At 44.8% G+C, this 19,389-nt stretch overlaps 1 protein-coding gene across 1 annotated transcript in view; it reads left to right on the forward strand.

Annotated features, from left to right (window-relative positions):
* Positions 1–12,603: 12,603 nt before the first annotated feature.
* Positions 12,604–19,389, forward strand: part of SDC2 (syndecan 2) — a 59,687-nt gene continuing 52,901 nt past the window's right edge. Inside the window, exon 1 of the mRNA XM_015618260.2 lies at positions 12,604–12,880. Within this exon, the coding sequence (XP_015473746.1) occupies positions 12,821–12,880 (60 nt within the window). The 5' untranslated portion in view covers positions 12,604–12,820. The remainder of the gene's footprint in view (positions 12,881–19,389) is intronic.

Raw genomic sequence — 19,389 nt, forward strand, 5'->3', positions numbered from 1 at the left:
CCAAGTGGGTACGTGCTCCATTTGTTGAGGAAGCATGTCTGAGCTCCTGCTGCTGTCCTTTTTCACATCTCTGCAAGCCTGCCTCAGCATACAAACAAATTCAGAAAGCAAGGATGCTCAAGTTATGTGAGGCACATTGGAGAAGCACACAGTAAAATATCTTACTTAAGAGTCCGTGGTGGATGTAATTACCAGGATATTTTTTCTGGGCATGGCATTTGTACTCCTGCATATTGCTGGGGCATTCAATGCCATGGCTATTTTTGCACTCAGAATTCAAGGTATACTACATGAAGAAGTTTGCAACATGTATTGTACAAACACAAAAAATACAATAATGAATAGGTTTTTAATTAAGCGAATGAGATACATCTTGCACACTTAAATTGTTTTATAACTGGTTTACATAAATTCCTTTGCTAGTAGTAATTTGTAAGTCAATTAAATATGTCTGCACAGAGGACCTGGTTGATATAAAAGGCAAGAATGATTCTCAGATTGCTTGTACTTTCATTCCAGTTCAAGGTCTCCTTGCAGTGGGGCCAGACACCATCCTGTAAACAACAGGGTTATCTTTTCCAGCTTATTGTTTTCTTATGACTCAAATACAAAACTGAACTACTGTTACTCAGTTCTGGAGGAAATGCTTTAGTTTAAAATGCTCTCACCAGAGTTCATGCTCAGTTGCCTCACCTTGCAATTAAAGCAGGTGAGGAGTGCACATAAATGACTATTGACATCTTTAGAAGCTCAGCTGATGCATGGTTAGTTACTTAACTCAGTTATCTGCTAGAGCCCTTGAACTAAAATAAAGGTTATTCTCACTGACAGCATTTGTGTGTGCAAAAGCACAGGAGGACTCATTAAAGGCTTTATTCTTTGAAATTCTTAGTATTTGCACCAAAACCCTGTGGCTGCTAAATGTGTCCTTCCTGAATTGGGATTTAATGAATTTAAAATGTTGTTCACTACAGAAAACAAGAAAGAAAGAAAAATCATAAGTGTCACCATCTAACATTAGTCAAGAATTTGGAAGGCAAATAGGTTGGTTTGTTTTTTTTTCAATGTGAAGATATCTGAAAGTTTTTCCAACTTTCCTGGGGTTCTACAGAAGCACTGCATCTTGTACTGTCAAAACAAATCCTACTTCTGTAAAGAATTTCCTAAAAACAATAGAGTGAAAGCACCTGTGAGCTCAGAAGTGAGGCTTACTTCAGAGGGAGCACACCAGTATTCAGAGCCCTCCAGCACAGGCTGGGAACATGGGCTCATTTATGACCAAGTCACAGCTGGCATTGCACCCGAAAATCAGCAACATCCTCTACCTCTGTAAGTCTCTAAGGCTTCAAAAGGACAATATGATTCTCCTTCCTCGTGCCTATTGCTGTCAACATGGGAAAATCATACCAAATTTCAACTAACTGGCTGGAACTGTAGAAACACCCCTCTGTGCTCGTTCATCCCAGATGTGGCCGTCCATTATCCCTATTCCTCATTCACAAAACACCTAAACCTTGTAAAGTGAACCTTGTGGTTCACAAGGGACAGAAGCAATGATCTTCCTTGTGCCTAAAGAACTGTTGTAGCATTTCAGGCAATGTCTAAGCAGATAATTTGAACAGCATGCACATTCATGACTTTCTTCTCTGCAGAAGAGCTCCTCTTTATCTTTGTTCTGGATCCTATCCTGAAGGATTCCAGCACTATGCATGGTCCACTGCAAATCAATGCGCTGGCAGAGCCTGCCATTGCAAGCCAGAGTGCAGAGGAAGGCACTCACAGAGCAATCCCAACAACACATGTGGGAATATTCAAAGGACTTATGTTGCTCATGTGGCCATTAACATTAACAAATTGACATTATCAAACATGCCATTAACAAACATGAGTCTTTACCCTAAAGTTTGTCACTGTGCCTACTACCCCATGTAAAGAAAGAGGAAAGAAGAAAGCACCCACTGCCTTTGTCAAGGTGATAATTCCCACTCCAATGCACATTAGTCTTTTTTTTCTCCCTATTGCTTATATGCTTCTCCCTCCCTCCTATCCTCCCATTTCCTTCCACCACTACAAAGCCCTTCAAAGATCAAAGTCATCATTGACCATGAGTTTCAACAATGTTTCTGCTTCGACATTGGCTGGGAGCCAGCTGGCATGTGTTAAAAACCATCATCAGAATCTGTTTAATTACTGTTCCCAATGCAGTGTTTTAACAAAACACTGGAACGGACACAGTTCCAGCAATCTGATGCCCAGTGATGAGACACTGCAGCAGCACAGTCATGACTTTGACGTTTGCTGTTTTAATTATTTCTTACTCCATACTATTAATCCATTTTTTGGCCTGTTTTGAAAAGATACCTCTGCAAGAACAAAAAAGGTTATCTTTAAGGTTTTCCTCAATTTAATATAAATTTACTATTTAAATAGGTTCCACGTAGATTTGGATGCAAATTAAGTCACTCACAAAAAAAGACATTCTTTCTACTCCATCTCCTTGACCTGTTGTTGGATAAGGAGACTCTCCTGGCTAGCCTTGGAGCTGCATGTTAGTGTGATGACTGGCTGCTCCCGACAGCACTTGCAATTCATCCACTTGTTAAATTAAGCCCATTGTAGATACATCTAAGCCTTTTCCTGACCTTTGATGTATGTCAACTTCTGGTCCTTCCCAGAATCACTAGGTGGTTGCTCCAGCTCACACCTTCTCTGCATTCTACCCTGATCCAGGACCACCTGCTTTTGTTGCCTCAGGAAATCATGGACAGCTGTGCTGCCAGGTCAGCCACGCTCCACGTAGATAGTGGCTTCCTTCATTGAAGGACTTCATGCTGTACATCTCTCTAGCCACTGGCACACATTTCTCTTCCCACCACAAACATTTGCAGTCAGCCAGCCTGGCCACAAGCTGCCTCAGTGAGCAACCCTGTCTGGCACCAGGCTGCTCACAGCTACCATTGCAACATGACAACCAAAACCTCTACCCTCTTCAAACTGTGCAGCTGGACACTCTTCAGTCAATCTCTGCATTGTCTAAGACTTTGCACCTCCAGGGATTCTGCCTGTGAGCTCTGTGGTTACACTCACTTGGTCAGACTTGATCTCCTTGAGCATCTGCACTATTGCCCAGAATTATACCACAGGACTGATGGCTGCTATGCTCCAAATACAGTGCAGCCAAAACACAGAAACTCAAAGATTACATGGAGTAGGAGAAGTCCAAACTATGGGAGAGGTCTGAACTGGGTAAGCATCCATCCCAGAGTGCAAGGGAAAGGCGACAGCTTCACCGTGCCACTCAAGATGAAAATTATATCTGTGAGGTAGCAGCACTGTTTACTAAGAGGCATAATTGGATCAGCCTCTGGCTGATGCACAAGTTATCTCTGTTCTGAGGAGTGAAACTGAGTTCTCATGACCACTTCGACCATGGCTGTTATGCTTCTTAACACCCAGAAATTTGAACTGCAGGTGCCCAGGACTGGATGGTGATGACAAGGCAAGTCCTGCAGTTGAGGACACTGCTGTACTGGCAGACATGGCCCTCTGCTGAGGACATTGCTGTCCTGGCAGACACATCCTCCTGTGAGCCAGGGAATCACTCCTGCTGCTCTGCAGTGGACAGCCTCTTTGGCAGCTCGAGGGACTGTGAATAATACTTTTGAGCTCCTGCCACCAGTCCCAAAGTGTGATCAGTACATAATGACGCCAATGGCATAATGTGAACCTCCTTCTGCTTTGAGTGACTGGGTTTGAACAACGGTGACAAGAAAGACCTGGGATGTAAAGGACATTCAAAGGGCTCTGTCCTCCATACAGATCTCATGACAGGAACACAGTCACCCCGTCAGATCCCAGGACAGAGTTGCACACAGGCCATGTATTAGGGACATATTACCATGGCATCTTCACCTTGCCCCTGTCTCATGTGACAAGTACATCTTCTTGTCTTGCTGTGTGATGGAACAGCCCTGAGAAGCCTCACTCTCAGCATCTTGCCATAGGGCTTTTGCCCATGCCTGGAGAAAACAGCCTGGGGGAAAAATGTGCCTTCAAGACAACCATGTTGGACTGAGAACCTCAGCATCCAGGTTCCACCAGCAGGACACAGCACATGTGGTGGCTGAGGCTCACAGCACCGTCCCCTGTGACATGGTCATTTTTGTAACTCCTCTGCTGCTCCTTCTTGTATGCTTTGTCTCCTCCATGGTGGATTTAATCGAGGGTGAGCTGCTCAGGGCTTTTGTTCAAAAAGACTTCAAATCCTTGGTCACCCCGTCTCAACGATTAGGGTCTGAAAAATGATCGGGGTTATCCTGAGGATGAACATAAAATCTTGCCCTTGGAGAGATCAAATGAGAATTTTACCATAGCTCTTATCATATCCCTGGAGCTGGGATATTTTCCCCTGAGATTTCTTGTGCCTTAACTGGGTGTTCAGTTAGAGAGACCGCACATGGTGACGTCTGACTTGTGTTTAATTTTTCTGCTTCCAAGATTTGCTTGACCTAAGATGAGAGCTATGAGTGGAAGGGAGGAAGGGGAGACAGGCTGGGCAGGAAACAGAGTCCAGTGAACTTCTACAAACCTTAAACAACTGCAGTTGGCTGGCATTCAGTATGTGAGACAGACCAAGGTTCAGGGTGATTTATTTTATCTGGAATTATTTCACATCTCTGGATGTAATGTGTGGGGTTGGCTCCTGCTCCAAAACCAAGTGGTCTTCTGAAGAAGGCTTTCAAGACAATCTTTCATTTATCTGTAGTGCAGCATTTGCCTTCTCCACATTCACAAATTTGGAACTAATTCCCTGTATGACATAGCATTTAATGAGTTTGTCTCCTGAATTCTGCAAAGCATTTCAAATACTTTGATGGCATTTTCTCCTTAGTAATTAATGTCTTATCAGTGAGTTTTGCAGAGAACAATGGCCTGATTCTCCTCCAGTGCTGTTTTACATCACTGTAGCTTCACTGACTGCAAATGAGTTACTCCTGCTTCACATAGCAGGAGATGAGAATTAAGACCTTAAGCCTACCACTATTTAATCACATGCTTTGAACTAATTTTCTCTCATTCAGAATCTATCCTTTGCTTGCTGCCCTGCATAATTGCCATTTTACTATCTTAGAAAGCTGGTCATTATCAAGAATGTGTGTACTAACTACCCTTTGATTTAAGAACCCCAAAATGAGGGACACTCCAGCCAGGGGAAGCCCCACACTGCACCATCTCATGGCAGTCGGTGGCGGTTCTTCTCACCCAGGTACCAGAATTCCCCTGGAGACTATTCTACAAGCTCTGAGGGACAGTGGTTATTATTTCATTTCACCCCTAATAAGCAGGTTTTTCTACATACCTGAGTAGTTTGCAATTAGACTCAAAAAACAAAAGCTTGCTGCAGGAAAATGAAGCTTTTTCTCTAGCACAAAAAGTCCAGCTGCATTTTCTCTTGAAAACAGCCAGACCACAGACTCTCCTTGTACTGTAGACTAATTTGTTTTGATGCTCACAGGATGTATATCCTGAAATTGGAATAAATATGCTGAAACATGCACAACCTGGACACATCTTTATTTCATTCTTTTGGCTCTGGATCCAGTTCTGTCCTGAGAAGGTAAAAACAACACCGACCCAGAGAGAAACAGAAATGAAAAAAACCCAGATAGCAGTGATAAGGCTTGACACAGACAGATGCTCTTGCTTTTGGAATATATGTTTATTTAAAATATGTTTATATCTGAACAATAAGTAGGAGTAGGCAAGAGGTAGCAGATACTGTTTTAAAATACTTTTGTTAATTACACACAAATCTGGACTAACTTTAGCATGTTGAGAATTAATGGCAAGTACATCAGGATCTATTTACTCCTGTAAGTTAGGAGGTGATAAGTGGTGTCAGCTAATTCTGGTGATTTTTTCATGTGTGCAAGCATTAGTCATGTGGGTACAGATTTCCAGGGCCAGACAACAGAAATTAGTTAAGTGGGACATGCTGGGCATTATATATTAAGAACAACATGAAGAAAATTTTTGCTATAAAAACACTTAAGCTACAAAACAAAGTGCTTGAAGTTGAGAAAAATCAAAGTTAAGGTTGTCCTCGCAACTAATGCTTTATGATACCATCTTTAATTATAGTTGTCTGTGTCATTGTCTCCATAGCTTTAAATTTCTGCAACAAAGTACTGCATGGATCTTACTGCTGCATGGATCTTACTGACAACATTATCTCTCACTAAAAAGCCTATTATTTATACTGCTCAGCCAATGCAGAGCGTTGGGGCTGACAGACATCTTCCCTTTGCTATTTGCTGACAGCAAAGGAAGATGGTGCCTTACAAATGGCAGTGTAATTTGAAGCTCTGGAGGAGAACACAGTTATTCAGTGATGGAAATTACCATCTTATCTTGGTCAGGACTGCATCCTTCCCCTTCTCCTCCCAGCCACCCCAGCCACTGCACGGTCCTGCTTTCCTCCCTTGCAGCCCCCATGGGTATCACCCACCATAGAACTGATGTCCTGACATTTGCTCCTCTATGCCAATGTCTCACTCTGTCCCTCTCCCTCCCCCTATCTCCCCCTTTATTCCCCCCCTTCTTCAGTCTCCAACTCCTACAATCACTGACTCTCTCTTTATTCCTCATGAGAAAACCAAATTCCCCTCTCTGTTCCCTTGCTGCACAGGCACACACAGCAGACCTTGTCTCACAAGTGCCAAGCGGAACTCTACAACATTTTATTTGGAGACCAAACACAGAAAGATTACTATGGCTCTGAGCTGGAACATGTCTGGCCTAGATGAGATTTTTAGATGTCAGAATTTAACAAGTCTCTACTGAGCATGTGCAAACTGCAAAGACAGTAATGCTCAGACATGGTCCAAAGCTGGGAATAATTTCTCAAATGTGTTGAAAAGAAAATTTCTGGTGTTTCGTTGACTTCTTTTGCCAAATTTTTGTGCTTTCCTTCCATGCATGGAGGTAAAATATCTTCTGAGGGAATTTGTATTACCATAGACAAAATAACATATTTTCTCCTAACCTTGCTTTTGGAAACAGATGCACCCTTCTTGATAAAACTTGCAAAACAAAAATAAAATTAAACAAATGAAGTCAGCTGGAGGTTGATACCCAGTATAGGAAATTTCAGCTTGATGCATTAAACTTTGGCAAATGTATAAGCCACTGACAAGAAGATATAATAATGAAAAAGTGTTGGGCAATCGCTGCACCTCTAATTCATAACTCCCACACATTTTAAGATAATGGAAATTACTCATGTTCATCAGGAATTGAATAGATGCTTCTGTTATTACTTGTATTATTCAGTTAGCAACAGCAGCCAAATGTATGTCTGACTTTCATTAACTTGAGCAGTATACCTTGCAGTATTAAAATCTATTTCAATTCAACCCTTCTGTATTTTTCTCCTGATATACTGCATACAAATCTTAACCATGATATCATCTTTTGTGATAATAAACTAAATCAACAACACATTTCATTTGCAGAGATCATCACATATGAGACACTTTTAGGTATGCAAATGTCTCAGGAAAATATTGAACCATGGCTCTAAATGGAACTTTCAGATATAAAGAAATAGCTTTTCTATTTTAAAGGTACATTTTGTCCTAATTTAAAAAAATAAAAATAAAAAATTTAAAAAGCACAATAGCCTTGGCTTGAATTCTCAGAGTGGTAAATTTTACCACTCTGAGACCAGCACAAAGTGACACTGAGTTTCTTACAGCAGGTAATGTACAAAGATAAAGCTTCTGTACCCAGGACAGAAGTGGGTTTTGGCCAACTTTCATAATTTTTTGGTAGTTCTAGCTGTCAGCATTGTGTCACTCACTTTTCTTATGGTTCTTGGTAGGCATCTCCAGTGGAAAAGAGATTCTTAAATCCCCAAGGCACTTGGGGCATGTCTTTTACATTTAAAAGATTAAGCAAGTTGCTGAATAGCAGGGGATGAGCCCTACTCCAGGAGTGCTGCCAAAGCTGGACTTTAAAGCCAGTGGTAAAGGCCATCTTTGAATCTGGGTGAATGACTGGTTCAGATGCTCCCCTCTAGGTAGTGGTCAGGACTTTCTGAAAGTAGCTCTCCTGGAAAGGTGTCTGGCACCATTCTCAATGAGACAGATGACTCTGGATCCGTCTGCTGCCTTGCACATCCCCCCTGCATCCCCTCACTGGAGCAAAGTCCCCAGCCTGGGTGCACATCTCTGTCTCTGCATGGATACTCACTCCTTTTGTTGCACAGTGACAAACACAAACCAGCCCCATTTGCAGGCTACTTCTGGACTGTTTCACCCAGCCCACCATCTCACAGGAGGCTGCAGCTTGTGCTCTGCCTTTAATGCCAGCCTTTTATTTTCTTATGACGTCTCCCCACCGCTATTCTTGTCCATGAAAAATGAACAAAATAAAGTTTTCTCAGCTGCATGTTTCTGTTGTGAGTTGTTGCAGGCCATGCTCAGACTTTCTGCTGAATTCATATAAAGCCCATCATTACAAACTGCATGTAGTCCAGCTGTGCAGCCCCAGTGGTGCCACAGCAGACACAACAAGCTCTGGTTGCTCAGCAATGCCCTGAGCTCCTGCTGCGCTGTTGTTTCGGCTATCAGGGATGCCTGGTTTTGTGCAGACATATTTTGTACTTCATATCTAACCAAAATAAAACTATAGATACAATAAAAATTAAATAACCTGCATACATCTATGATTCAGAAATTGCATAGCAGAAGAGGCCTCTGGATCAAATAGAAGCAGGCATGTCCTAAGGTATTTTGGGGATGCTCAGAAGAGATACCCTTTAGAACAAGAGCATGTTGAGGAAGGATGCATGTTCCTGTAATTACACTGTTAACAACTGATGAAGAAAAGAATCATTCATTGAGGTGTTACCAAAAACTGTTGGCACCTTTCCTGTGGTTCAATGGCCCCATGAGTACCAGTCCCATGCTACTACATCCCTGAATTCAGATTATACTACAGAAATGAACACAACTGCGCTTAAAAATATTACAGACATTTTTATACAAGAGATGAGCAGTTCTATTGTTATTAAATTAGAAGCATTAAATTTGGGAATTCGGGGATGTGGTAATAAATCTCTTTAAACTGTCCTTCCAACATATTTTACCAAGTTTTTTTCAGGTCATTGTCAGTGCGGCTTCAAACAGATTTAATGTCAGCTGTATTTTTCCTTTTCACAGGTTCTGTCTCTCCTTCAATAATTTATTTGAGAAAATTTGTCACCTCTTATGATCTTTGAATGTGATGCCAAGGCTATCCCATCCTGGGCACAAATACAACTATCAGTCATTTACATAACAAACAATTCTGGCCAACACCACCTTGTCACCCATTGTGGTGTGAGGCTCAGGGTTGTGCTTTGGGTCAAGCGTTCTCAACCACAGCTTGCATTATTGAACATCATTAATGGAGAAATGGCATGATTAGGAACTCTCCTCCCCATGTAGATCTCTTTCCTTAGCCTTGCTGGTTGTGCAAGTCACCTGCAGGAATTGCCATGCAAAAATGGATGCTTGGGAAGCACTCAAAAAATTGTCATGCACATTTATCCTCAATGGTGCCTTGGCAGCCATAGGCTGGAAACTTATTCCCAAGATTTCCCAACTTGCTTTTTGCACAGTTCCTTCATATTCCTAACTATGACTCTTCCCTAAAATTCCTCTTCCCTTAGGAGAGACCCAAAACTGAATTTTCAAATTTGGTGGACATTTGGGTCTTCTAGTTGATAACCACACAGCACACACTACTCTTGAGGTCCTCTTGCATCCTTCCAGCATATAACATATTTTGGGGGAAAAAAAAAAAAAAAAAAAAAAAAAAGGCCTTTGGTGAAGTTTGTCCCTTAATCTCACCTGAATCCCACTTTTGCCTGGTTTGACTCAATGTCAGTGTGGTGACTGGGTGGCCTGCATCCACTGGAGACCCAGGGTGACACAAAGGCAACACGGTGAACACCTGTCTGACAGTCTGTGTAAGAAATGCCCAGGCCTGCAGCTGCTCCTCCATAGGACCACATGCAGAAATGCTCTTAATGCTGTACGGTGCTCCCAGACAGAAGGCTCAGGAGAGTGGGGAGGGAGTAAGTGGGATACAGGACAATATTTTGTTATTTCTGTGAATTACAAGGGTTATTTGTTTTCTGTTTTTTAGTCCTCATGGTTAGTTCTGTGTTTTCAAATCATCTGTCTGGCTTCTGGTCTCTAGTTTTGCTTCTTTTAGCATTAATGTGCATTTCTATCTTCATATTTGACATCAGATATTGTTCCCACTGAGGCTTAAGGATTTGGAGGTTTTGCAGGTCTTAGCCCCAGATCCTTCAAGGGCACTTCCCACCACTGGTGGTTCATGAGAACCCCATTTGTTGCCATCATCTTTGCCTGAGGAAGGCCTTCTCTTTGCTTGTTGCAGATGATATTTTGATCTTTGATAGATTTTGCCAAGCATGTAAAACACTGATAATCATGCACTGTAACATGGAAGTAAAGCTGAGCTTGGTTTAAATATTAAAAGACATGCCTGTAAAAGAACACTAAAAAAAATGTTAAAGGATGCTAAAAAGTACCCTAATGTAGTAAATCACCTGTCCCTTGGTGTCTGATGACCCTCAGGATGCTTCCCATACACAGTGTCTTTGTCTTCACATTTGCTCTTTTATGTTATTTGTTTCTAAAGTGGCCTTCTGTTTTCCTACTGTTTAGGAATGCTTTTTCTGTTTTCCCCCTTGACTGGGGGCAAGTTGCAACCTCTTCATCTCTCCCCTCCCTGAGGACTGGGCTGCCTCTAAGACCCCATGCCTATGAGGTCCTACAGATTTTGCCCAAATGGAATTTTACTCTTTTTGCTTTGCTGTACTTCACTCACCCACATTAAACAGTGCTGAAATTGTTGCTTAGTTGAATTGAAATCTGGCTGCCTACAAAGGAAGAGGATACACAGAATTAGGTTGTATTTGCAACGTACTTTGAAGGAGAGAGATTATATTAAACAATCTGTTTAATATAAGGAATACATTAAACAATCCATGTGTGTGACACCAACAAGGAGGAGACCGCTGAATAATCTGATAGGATTTCAGTGGGGAATGCAGCCTAAAAATCAATGACATGGCATGTCCGGAAGGTGGATCTAGAAATAGCAAGTGTGATATCTGTTGAGAGGTATCACGTTCCTGTGAGTGGGTCGCACACAGTAAGGGCAATCCAGGCATGGCCAGCCTCGCCTCGGAGGAGAAGGGTCCTGCAGTTTCCCAGCACAGACTCAGCCACCGCGCCCACACTGCACAGGGATCGCCAGGGATGTGTTTGCCTGGGAGAGGCTGGGAAAGCGATGAGTGGGGTGAGAGATTGCTTGTGCCAGATTATTTTATTTTCTTACATTGCATGCCTGTTTTGATAGGAAGGCAACCAGAATGGGAACTGGAGGTGGTTGGGATCTCAACGCAACCCGTTGGCCAAAGTCCTTCACAGAGAACAGGGTAAGCAAAGTGAAGGGCATGGAAAAACATCTGCCTGGGAAAAACATCTCCCCAGGGTATCTCCCTGGGCTTTTCTTGCCCTCTTCAGGGCCCGGGTCCTCTCAGAGGGATAGATTTTGCTCAAACAAAAGAGACCATTATGGTCCTTGTGACCATTTGATTCAGGCTATAAAACGCTGTTTGACTTAAACCACCAGTCATAGTTTGCAAGTGAGACTGACATACTTTGCTTTCCTGGTTATTGCTCCTTTCCCATGTCCAACGACTGTACACGTTCAGTGCTGGAAACACGCTGGCATATTCAAGTGGATCGGGCTGAGGCTCCTAAACTCTGCAAAAGCACCATTTTCCCCAGTTGAGAAATACCATGGACTAGTTGTAGCAAGACTTGATGTTTTGGCTTCTGGACCACACATTCTTGGTGCTGTCAATGCCTGCAATATTTATTTATAAGACATAGCTTCTGTATGCATATAACTAGCTACAAATCGCAGCCCTCTCTTACTTTGCCGCCTCTCACCCTTAAAAGTTTCTAGTCTTCTTGTTGAGGGCAAAAAGTCTAAATAAATGAATTCTGAGGCAGAAAGCTAAGTGGGGATTCATAATGAGCTGGCACTTTTGGGATGGACCCGCTTCCCGTGATTTTTGACCCCTCCATTTTGGTTTTTTCCCGACACTTGAAGCTGCCACCGAGGCTAAGCGGGCAGGGTGGCGCGGAGCAGCGCTGCGAACCCCGGCAGCTCAAACAGCGCTAAAAACACGCGGCCGCATTTCCCTGGCGAAGGGGGAGCCGTTCCACGTCCCCGATGTTATACGGGGCCAGCCTTCTCTTAGTCGGTCCGCGGCGCTGCTCATGTTTTCCACTGGGGGGGAGGACGAGAGAGGGAAGACCAGAGCGGAGGAGGAGGGAGGTGGGGAAAGTTGCTTGAATTTGCGAGGGGCGAGAGCCGGCGGTGGCGGCGCGCTGCTTCTTTCCACTGGCTGGGGGAGCTGCCAATCTGTGTTGTAATCCTGCAGGAATTTCTGCGGGGTTTAACTGGGAGCCGCGCCGCCGCCGCCGCGCACTCGGGGCGGAGGGAGGGCGGCGGAGCCGGCAGCCTGCAGCCCGCGCGCCGCCAGCACCGGGCCCGCCGGGCAGCGCCGCAGCGGAGCGCGGAGCCCAGCGGAAGGAGCGCGGCGGGCCGGATCCGGGGCGCCACCGGCCCTGCCCCGCGCCCCTCGGGCGCTGCCGAGCGCCGCCGGCCCCCGGTTTCTCCTTTGTGCCCGGCCCCCGGCGGCCGCCGCGCCGGCTCCGCGGGAATAATGCGGGGCGTGTGGCTGGCGCTCACCGTCAGCTTCGTGGCCTGCGCCTCCGGGCAGCCGGTGAGTGCCGGGGCAGAGGGGAGGGGGCGGCGGCAGCCCCGCGGGACGAGACGGGACGGGACGGGACGGGACGGGGACAGCCGAGGACAGCCGAGTGCGGGGCGCGCAGCCGGAGCGCTGCCCCGTGGCATCGCCGTCCGCGGGGCACTGGGCTGGCTCGGGGGGACATCTGTTGATAGTTGAGCGGTCTGTGAACGGCAGGCACCATTCCGTCCCACCCGCCGAAAAAAGAAAGAGACATCCCCATACTAAAAAAACAGAAAAGCAAACAAAACCCCAAACATCCCCACGAAGCCGAGAGGGCCACCGTGCCGCAGCGGAGCACCCTGCCGCCCTCCAGCGAACCTCGGCCGAAGTTAGCCGCGACGACCCAGTCGCCAGCCGGCCCCGGAACCCCCCCGGTGCCTCTCTCCCTGCCTCTCCGGAGGAGGGGCGGCTGCCCGAGGGGCCGCGGCGCGGGGCTGGGTCCGGCAGCGGGGGCTCGTTGCCGTCCCGGAGCAGCGCCGGGAGCCGCCGGGCCGCCCCGTGTCCGAGCGGCCGCCCGAAGACATCGCCGCCTCCCCCGGCTTCGCAGGCGGTGAGGCGGGAGCGTCCCTTGCAAAATCCTCTCCTCACGGCCCGTGGCTAAAAAGAGAAAAAAAGGCAGCAGCTACCCTTGTGTGCGCGGCTCAGGACCTCCCAGACCCCTCAGACAGAACACCCTGCGCGCCTCCCGGCCGGAGGTCCCGGCTCCGCGGAGCCCGAGCTGCTGCGGACCCGGCCGGCCCTTCCCCACGGGCTTGCCGCGAGGTGCTCGGGATAATGCTGCTGTTTACACTTTTTCCGCGCCACCAGTGTATTCGCTAACCGGGCCTTCTGCTTAATGCAATTAGCTCAGTTGTCGGGATTTGTACCTCTGGGAAAGCCTCCCTCCGGCGAACGCTCCCACCCTTCCGTGGCAGGAGCCGAAGAGGACCGGCCAGAGGCTTTTGGTCCTTTCCATCTGCGGATCTGAGACTGCTTTGAAGGGAAGGGGTATGCAGATGACACTGATGCAGCGTTTGGGAAATATTAGGAAATGATAAGTTGAGGTTTCAATATGAAATTAAAAAAAAACCCATGACAATTTAATCCAATTAGAATGAGCCGCTTCACTGAACTAAATAACGCCACTAGCTTGGGTTAACTTTTGAAGTTCTCTAGCTGTTGTGTAAATTAGCCAAGTCACAGCCTTCATGAAATCTGGCTCATCATTAGGGATTTCTAAGGATACAATTGCAAAACACTTTCCTTAAAGACTGATTAAAAAGGGTTGTGTAGAACGCTGACCCCTGTTTCCGCTAAGTATAACTGTGCTGCAGAAACACCCTTGGCTAATGAGTTGCAATATACTTCAATTTTGTAGAAACACTGTTAGTACGAAGTTCTCTGATGGTGTAGTAGCTATTAAACTGCCGCAGTAATTAGTAAAGTATTAAGTTTGATGGGTTTTTGCCTTAGGATGAACACACTGTGGCAGTGTGAGGTGGGTTGTTGGGGCATATCCAGCGTGGTGTGGTTCAGGGGGCAATGGGGAGAGCCTGCCTGGCTCTGCTGCTGCGCCCTTACTGCTGCCAGAAAGTTGTGGAGGGACTGGAAAAGTAGAAGGAGGTTGGTCTTTTTCCTTTTCTTTCACCTACCTTCTTTTTCCTTTAACTCCGTCTGGCAGCAGCTTCATGGTCCCTTAAGATAGGATTTTGTAGACCAGTCTCTGGGAGGAGATAGATGCCAAATCTGTCTTCTCTGCAGAAGTCTGTCCTTGTCATAAGAAGAATTTTATATGGATGCTTAAAAGCCCTCCCAGCTCTCCAGACCACTGTCAAATGTCCAAATTTCTTTGTGTTTTTATATTCTACTGTTTATTATCATTATTTAGGCAAAACTGTAAGGTAAAAATTTCGTTTCTGATGAAGTAAATTACCCATGAGTTTTTTGAGCAGAGGAGGGGGAAGCTGCAGATTTTGTTTCTTAAAGCAATGAATTCCCTGTGTTTGGTCCACATAACAAACAAACACTTTTATTGGGGTGTGCCAGGGAGACATTGGCACTGTGTTAAGAATGTCCTGGAAGTGAGACCTGCCCCTGAACCGCCGGAGCGGTTTGTGGGTGCTGGGTGTGTGCTTTGTGTGCTATGGTCTGTCACACCACGGCTGTGCTCTGCTGTGCCATGCCGGCTCCCCCGGGGGAGCAGCTGCTTCAGGACAGGGCTGTGATGGAGAGAGGGAGCCCAGGCTGTTAGTGCCAACCTGCACATGGTAGCAAGAGTTACCCGCACCAAAGCTGGTGGATTGCAGCTGGGGCTTGCGGAGTGGTTTGCTGCCATCAGCGCAGTGTGCAGTGAGACATCAGATTACTTTGGGGTCTGGTAACCTATTTGGGTCTGGAAGGACTTCGGGGATTCACCCAGGCTTGGCTGAATGGCAAAAAATGTGATTTCTAGCTACCTTGAAAGTTTCTTGGTTTGCTTAATAAGAGAGGGAATGACAGTGACATGAAACTGCTGGAAAGGAAAGGAGTGAGAAGTCTGATGTGCCTTTTAAAAGGTTAAGCCCTTGAGCCTGGTCCTCATGATGTTGGGAGCCAGCTTTTGCTGATTTTAATAGCACCAGAGAGCAGTGCCAACTATCCAGCTGTAGTTGTCAGCTCCCATTCGGAAGAGGCTGATAAACCTTTCCGTTTCGTTCTAGTTTGCAGCAGTGGGACAAATGGTTTTCCAGAGCTTGTGTGACAGTCTGATCCTCTCTGCATGCCCAAGTGCACACTGAGAAACTTTGCTGGCTAGCAGGTTGTGCTGCATACTGCAGTGTTATGGTGCTGCTCTCCTCAGAGAGGGTTAAGTCCATCTCTCCTCAGGAGGCTTCTGGAGTCTGGATGCTGCTTCACATCGTCAATACATGCATGTGGGGCTGGATTTGGGACCTGCAGTGGAACAGAGCATTGGGGCATCACCTGAGTGCTCTTTTGGTTTCTTGTGTAAGCAATCTGACCACTGAGTTGTTGGCATAAATGTAATAATTGAAAGATGACCCAAGGGTAATATTTGGTATATTTTTCAGAAGTATTTAGGTATAGCATGATGCTGTAATTTTCCTACATTTGTTTCTAATGGTTACTTTGGTTTTGGGATTTGGAAAATTGATAGTGTACTGAAGCGGAGGAATGCTTTTTTGTAAAAAGGCAGTTAGACTTCAGAGATAGTAATTAGAGGAAAAGAAGGGCTGAAGAGATAGCTGGTATTTAGATTTATATGCTTTGTGTGTCTCTCCTATGTGTGTTAAATTTGCTTTGTCAAATAAGTTCCAAAGAAAGGAGGAAGTCTTCAACCTTGATTTATTTCTACCCACCTCCACTTCACATATACTTTTTCTTCTCACTGTACAATTAATAGGTGTTCATCCGTTGCTTTTTGTGGTTTGGCAACACCTGGAATTTGCCATGGCTGCTTCCCTTGCTCTGACTGAGCTTCTGGGTTCTGCCATCCATCAGCTGCCTGCACTGGAAATTCCAGGGAGCTCTGGGGCTTGCCACCAGTCTTGGGTGTTACGGCCACCCCTCAGATAGATGTTCTCAGGAACCACTTTCTGGAAATAGGTTTTCCTCTCAGGTTATCTTATTGTTTAAAAATAATGAACAGATGAATCTTGACCCAAGATCAAACACTGAAGTTCCTGTTCTTAATATCTTAGCCCTGAGGTCTGCATTGGAACTGAGTGAGTATTGAGGCCTAAAGTGCAGAGATGTTTTCTCTGCAGTTTTTCCTAGATCCTTATCAAGGAAGTAGATGAGAGCATCATTTTCAGGAACAAGTCAGGACAGATATCTTAGGGTTTGAAGTTGCGTGCTGGGATTTGGGTTGTTGGGCAGATAACACCGCTGTGGTAGGTTTTAGTTACTGCAGCTAATGGAATAAAGATGGTGGACTTTGGAAAGTGTGGAGTAAGTCTGGAATTTGCTTGGAGATTTGGTAGATATAAGTTTTTATAGTCCTAAATTAAGTGTAATTTCAGGATGACAAGATTAAGGCCTAATTTCTTGACAAGTAGAGGTGTAAGTTACCAGAAGTCCCATGGCATACACACAGCTGTGGTCTAATGCCTCTGGCAGGAGTGTGGATGGTGGAGAGCTACCTGCCATCCTTGGTGGGGAACGTGGTGGCATTTTGGCAAGGCTTTCTGAGCTTGGAAAAGAGCCTGCAGAGATTTGCAGAGCTCTCCATTTGCATTGCTCTTTATGGTGAGTTGTCTTTATAAAATGTCAGGCAGAGGCATATTGGTGGCATTTATTAATTACGTTTTCTCACCAAATTGACTTTTGCAATTGAGCAATTTAAACAGCTTGCTTATGGCAAAGACTTGCAGGCTGTAGTAAGGCTCAACGGCCAAACAAAGAGCTCTTGTCTAGTTATGGAGAAGTGCTCTTTTGTCTTCTGAATAGATTTGACAGACTATGATTTTTAACATAAATGTTGTCACTGAGATTGGCAAGCTTATTTGAGGCCTCGTATAAGACCCTACTTGAATCTGAGTCATAAATATGCCCTCTGTGCTGCCGCATTTGAGAGGGGATGCGAAAGTCATGAGCTAGTGATTTGGTCCTCATTCAAGTCACTTTGCAGTCAGTATCGTAGGAAGCATGAGAGAATTACTGGAGGCTGTTCTGTGAACAGCTTGTTGTTTGGTTATCTTCAGCTCATGCTTACAAGATGGTAGTAAATTGCTGTCTACAATCTTTTCAGGACTAGTAATTTATTCATAGGTTACATGACACTATTCAGTGATTTGCGAACATGATTTCTCCTGCTCACATCGAAGTATAATTTGCAATCTCTTGAGTACAGACTGCATTAGTGTTTGACCCTCTAATAATGGCAGTTCTCTGTATGTATGTTGTTTTCTTGATTAGCTCAGCCCTGGGGGATGCTTTCAAAAGCATACTAGATATTTGGGCAGAAATACAGAATACATGTAATCCTCAGAAGTACTGGAATACTGATTGCAGTAGGAGAAAATGTAGCATTTAACAGCCATTTGCAACAAGTGCATTTGTGCTGAGCAAATTATTTTTGTTGATGTCTCAAGCAGGGATTTCATTTAAAGTGAAATAATGACTAATAGGGTGGTGATGAATCTGCAGAAATTGGCCTTGTCCGTAGACAGGCTATTAGGGCGTAGTATATAAGCTGTGCTTAACTGAAGCCTGAGTGGATGCTCCATCTGAAATCACTATTTTTAGTTTATATTTAAACAACTTCTTCAGAAATCTCCCTTCTAAGCTAAATTGTTTTGTTCCCAAGGTGAATTGATTTGGGAAAGTTCAAATAAAAACCTGTTTGGCTGTGTTTGAGTTGTGGGCATGAAAATAAATACACTGTACTTTTATTAATAGTAAGGAGACAAAGGGACTTGCAGAAGGTCAAATAGCCTGTGGTGTTGATGCCTTGAGAGGCTACCTAGAACAGAGGGTAGACAGTGTTAAAGGAATAAAGTAGGCATTTATTAAAAAGGCCTTCAAAGGATACACCTTGGGCAGTACTAGAGCACGGCCATGGACACACCCATGATGGATGACGGGTCATGTAATTTTCGCGCTTTTGTAAGTTTTGGTCCATTTACATTTTGGGGTTAGTTGTCCAATTACAGCTTCAGGTAATGAAGTCCCATTGTCCCAGTTTGCCTTCTTCAATTCACTGTTGTTTATACTTTCTGGGCCTGGAGTTACAGCGGTGTCCTTGGTTCTCAGGCTGGAAAAAGTTTGTTTTGTCTAACTAAACTGTGAAGAGAACTTGCTAACACTTTATATGAAGTTCAGAATCATATACTAATGCAATACAGAATCTGGATAATATGAAAGCTAACACTTAAGGCATCAGTATACACAGAAATGGAATCAAAATTTTCAGAAGCCATCATTGTGATTAACAACCAGAATATATTGTCTGTATTTAAATATTATGTTGTCAGACATGTTTTGTTCCTGTTTGATTAACCATAATAAAGCATAATTTTCTCTGGAGGTGCTTCCACACTAATGGAAGTCACTTGTCACCTTTCAGATCAGTGTGAAGTGACCCATCCCTGTCATTTGAAGTGACTGACTGTGTGGACTCTCTGTGACTGACTCTCACAGAGCTGTAGGAAAGAGTGCTGCTAAAGTAATATAACCTGGGAGATGAAGTACTTCCAAGGGAGCAGTTGGGTGCATGACCAGCGTAGCGTCAAGACTAAGGATGTTTCAATAGAGAATAAAAGAAATGTATCATACTTGCCACATGAATGAATAACCTAACCAGGTCTTCCCTCTCCCACCTTTGACAGTATCTCTTCTCGTATGTCTGCTTCTGTCCTTCCATTAATTATACCGATAGAAGCAAGCTTTCTTCTTTCTCTGGGCTGAGCTGCATTAATTCCAGCTGTGTTGATTCTTCAGTATCTGCAGGCGTAACTGGCTGGACACGGTACCTAAAGGACACAGCCAAACCCCACACACTTGAT

The sequence above is a fragment of the Parus major genome, chromosome 2 (assembly GCF_001522545.3).
Source record: "Parus major isolate Abel chromosome 2, Parus_major1.1, whole genome shotgun sequence".
In the NCBI taxonomy this organism is placed as follows: Eukaryota; Metazoa; Chordata; class Aves; order Passeriformes; family Paridae; genus Parus; species Parus major.